At 22.7% G+C, this 3,030-nt stretch overlaps 2 protein-coding genes across 2 annotated transcripts; one reads left to right on the top strand and one right to left on the bottom strand.

Annotated features, from left to right (window-relative positions):
- Positions 1 to 241: 241 nt before the first annotated feature.
- On the bottom strand, positions 242 to 2,197 carry LOC102671940 (26S proteasome non-ATPase regulatory subunit 14). Its single transcript, XM_006614138.2, has 6 exons — positions 2,055 to 2,197; positions 1,757 to 1,880; positions 1,268 to 1,417; positions 891 to 1,154; positions 547 to 813; positions 242 to 462 (listed from the first exon to the last, which is right to left on the bottom strand). Exons 2-6 carry the CDS (start codon positions 1,847 to 1,849, stop codon positions 301 to 303), a joined length of 936 nt encoding a protein of 311 aa, XP_006614201.1. The 5' UTR covers positions 1,850 to 1,880; positions 2,055 to 2,197; the 3' UTR covers positions 242 to 300.
- LOC102672058 (COX assembly mitochondrial protein homolog) lies at positions 2,086 to 3,030 on the top strand. The gene is made up of 3 exons (XM_006614139.1): positions 2,086 to 2,294; positions 2,571 to 2,675; positions 2,735 to 3,030. The coding sequence occupies exons 1-3, from the start codon at positions 2,237 to 2,239 to the stop codon at positions 2,944 to 2,946; spliced, it is 375 nt and encodes a 124-aa protein (XP_006614202.1). The 5' UTR covers positions 2,086 to 2,236; the 3' UTR covers positions 2,947 to 3,030.

Genomic DNA, 3,030 nt, shown 5'->3' with positions numbered 1-3,030 from the left:
ATATATTTTAAAACATATATATATATATATATATATATATATATATATATGTTTTATGTATAATATAATAATAAATTATATATTATGTCTGAAAATGTGGCTGTCATATATTCATAAATACATTTTGAATAAAAATGTGAAAATCTACTTGTCCATTATTTGCACTTTTAATATAAAAATAAGTAGTACAAAAATTTTTATATGTTATATATACTTTTTGAGTGTAAATTATAAACACGTATATTTTAAAAAGATGTATATTTTTTTTTAATATATTGCAAATAGTATTTTAAGAAATAGTTATTTGAATACAACTGAATCAAGCATAGCTCCCAGACATTGAACAATGTTGGTAGACATAAGTGTATCCACTTTTTCTTCTAAATGCCGTTTTGGATCTTGTTTACCCACATTCTTTATAGCTAATTGTTCAGGTGTCATTTTTTCTTCGTCTTCTAATGCCTACAAATATGAATTCTCAAGTTAATATGTTTAATAAAAAAAACTTTTACATTAAAATATATACTTTATATTTTAATGTCATACCTTGTTATAATTTTTGGCAAGTTCAAGCATTTCAGATACAATATTTTCATTAAGTTTGCTATGTTCTGAATATTCAGCAAGCGTAAGACCATCCATCCACGTTTTTTTGTGTAAATTTAATAGCATTTTTTGTTCTAATTCATTTTTACGATAGTTGATACTAATGCTATAATAATGACGATTTAAACCATGAATCAATGCTTGAACAGATGGCTTTTGTAAATGACCTAAATTGGATGTAGTTTGACGAGGTTCTTGTCCTAAAACCTATAATTTTATATAAGTATTAATAATAAATGTGTATACATTGAAAGAAAATTTTTATTTTAATTTGTAATACATACCATGGTATTAGGAGTAATTAATCTAAATGCATCAATAACAACTTTTCCTTTTACTGATTGTATAGGATCAATAACAACAGCCACTGCTCTTTCACTAAGAGCTTCAAATGATTGTTGTGTATTAATATCTACACCAGAGAGCCAACAACCAAATCCTGGATGAGAATGATACCATCCTACTACCATTTCTGGCCGACCAGTTTGCTTAAGCATATCTAACATTTTTGCTTGAAATACTGGATCAACTGCTTCTACACTGACTCCCTGAAAAAAATAAAATGATATTATTAAATTGAATATTAAAAAAACATATATTAAATAATTATTTTACATAACAAATAAAAAAATAAAGAGAAAAATAAAATTTCAATTTTTACCGTTCCTGTTTGAGGCATAGCAAATACATCAATTACACGTACAGTATAATCATCAACAAATTCACCAAGCATTAAACCCATTACTTCCATAGGTACACCAGCACGTCCATGTTTAAGCATTTTTAAAAGAGCTAATGACGATATGTATACCTAATAAAAGTACTTTGTTAATAAATATATAGTAATTTATATTAATGTGAATCTATTTAATTTAACATTTTTATTATCAATAATTTATTATTTTAATATTAACATATTATAAATTCTTTAGTTATAGTTCCATATAATATATATATCTGTTAATTATTAGAAAATGTGAGCTATAAAAAGAAAATATAATAAAAAAAACAAATTATAAGATATTATTAAAACTTTTATAAATTGTAACTATTTTTTTAAAAACGTAAAATATAAGATAAATATAGAATAAAATATGACAATATTTATTTGAGACAAATAAATAAAAAATTACGATCAAATAGATCATACCTGCTCTGCAGTGTCAACAACTGGAGCATCTGAAGGTGGAGGTCCTTGACTAAGACCTGGCATAGCGCCTCCTAATCTCAATAATCGATCCATCACTATTTATTTTTTATTTCTTTTAATAATTCTAGAAATATTATACAATAATTAATTCGGAAATCAAAATATAAAATGTAATAATTACTTAATTATTTATATTTATGTTTAGTTCAATTATTAATAAGGTTAACTTTGTTAATGATATATTCAGAAAAAATTATATTTTTTTAAATCATATAAAATATTACATTTATTTACTTACCTATTAAATTATATCACTGATTGTAAATACTACGATTTATCAGTCATCCGTAGCATTAAACAAATATATCTTTTGTAAGCTAATGCATTGACAATTCTCAAATCTGCACACTCATGAGCGCAGCCTATTGTAGCGACTAGCAGTTACAGAATTTTTAGTAGCGTTATTATAATTTAATAGTAATGAAAGAAGTTAAAAATTCGGATCGTCCAAAATATGGAGGTGGACCGCATAATTTGGGTAAATTTTAAATTTTGCATTAACAATTTATAATAAAAGAAAAATATATATAACTTTTAATTTATTGCATATATAAATAAGGTTATTTTATCTTTCTATTTTTATCAAAATATAAATTTCATAAAAATTTTATAAAAATTAAATTATATTAATTAAATAAAATAATTTTTATAAATTACTTAATTCAGAAATAAAATATCACATATAAAAAAATACAAAAAGTCGATATTGATAAATATATAATATAAATATGATACAATATAAATATTTGTATAGGAGATCCAGAAGATAAATATTTAAGAAAAGTAGAGAAAGATGTTCTCATACCACAAAAAATGCGAGAAAAAGCAAAAGAAGAAAAATGCATTCAAGAGGTTTATGGTAATTCTTTTATTATTACATATATTTTAATTATCAATATTTAAGTATTTCATTTATAGAGTTCAATCTATGTTGTAAAAATGCTAGTTATCTTATGCCATTTAAATGTAAGAAAGAAAATAGTGCATTAATAAATTGTTTATCAAAATGGTATAATGATCCAAAATTCAAAGAAGATTGTACACAAGAATATTTAACAGAAAGAAGTGAATACAGAAGAACTGGTATTCCTAAAAAATCAAAATTAGGGAGATTTGGATCTTCAAATTAAATTATATAATGAATATATTAAATATATATTAGTATTGTTATTTTTTATTTAGTATATTTAATTGTTTATTGTAAATGAAATGAA

The sequence above is a fragment of the Apis dorsata genome, unplaced genomic scaffold (genome assembly GCF_000469605.1).
Source record: "Apis dorsata unplaced genomic scaffold, Apis dorsata 1.3 scaffold_170, whole genome shotgun sequence".
In the NCBI taxonomy this organism is placed as follows: domain Eukaryota; kingdom Metazoa; phylum Arthropoda; class Insecta; order Hymenoptera; family Apidae; genus Apis; species Apis dorsata.
The sequence above is the reverse complement of the archived record's forward strand: the minus strand, read 5'-3'. Positions and strand labels throughout refer to the sequence as shown.

Excerpts from the sequence above, each read along its gene's own strand:
- LOC102671940 (XM_006614138.2), bottom strand. The coding sequence starts at position 1,849 with ATGGATCGATTATTGAGATTAGGAGGCGCTATGCCAGGTCTTAGTCAA. Across the intron at positions 1,418-1,756 it reads TTGTTGACACTGCAGAGCAG|GTATACATATCGTCATTAGC; the intron begins GTATGATCTATT and ends TACTTTTATTAG. Across the intron at positions 1,155-1,267 it reads CTATGCCTCAAACAGGAACG|GGAGTCAGTGTAGAAGCAGT; the intron begins GTAAAAATTGAA and ends TATTTTTTTCAG.
- LOC102672058 (XM_006614139.1), top strand. The coding sequence starts at position 2,237 with ATGAAAGAAGTTAAAAATTCGGATCGTCCAAAATATGGAGGTGGACCG. Across the intron at positions 2,295-2,570 it reads AGGTGGACCGCATAATTTGG|GAGATCCAGAAGATAAATAT; the intron begins GTAAATTTTAAA and ends ATATTTGTATAG. Across the intron at positions 2,676-2,734 it reads ATGCATTCAAGAGGTTTATG|AGTTCAATCTATGTTGTAAA; the intron begins GTAATTCTTTTA and ends TTTCATTTATAG.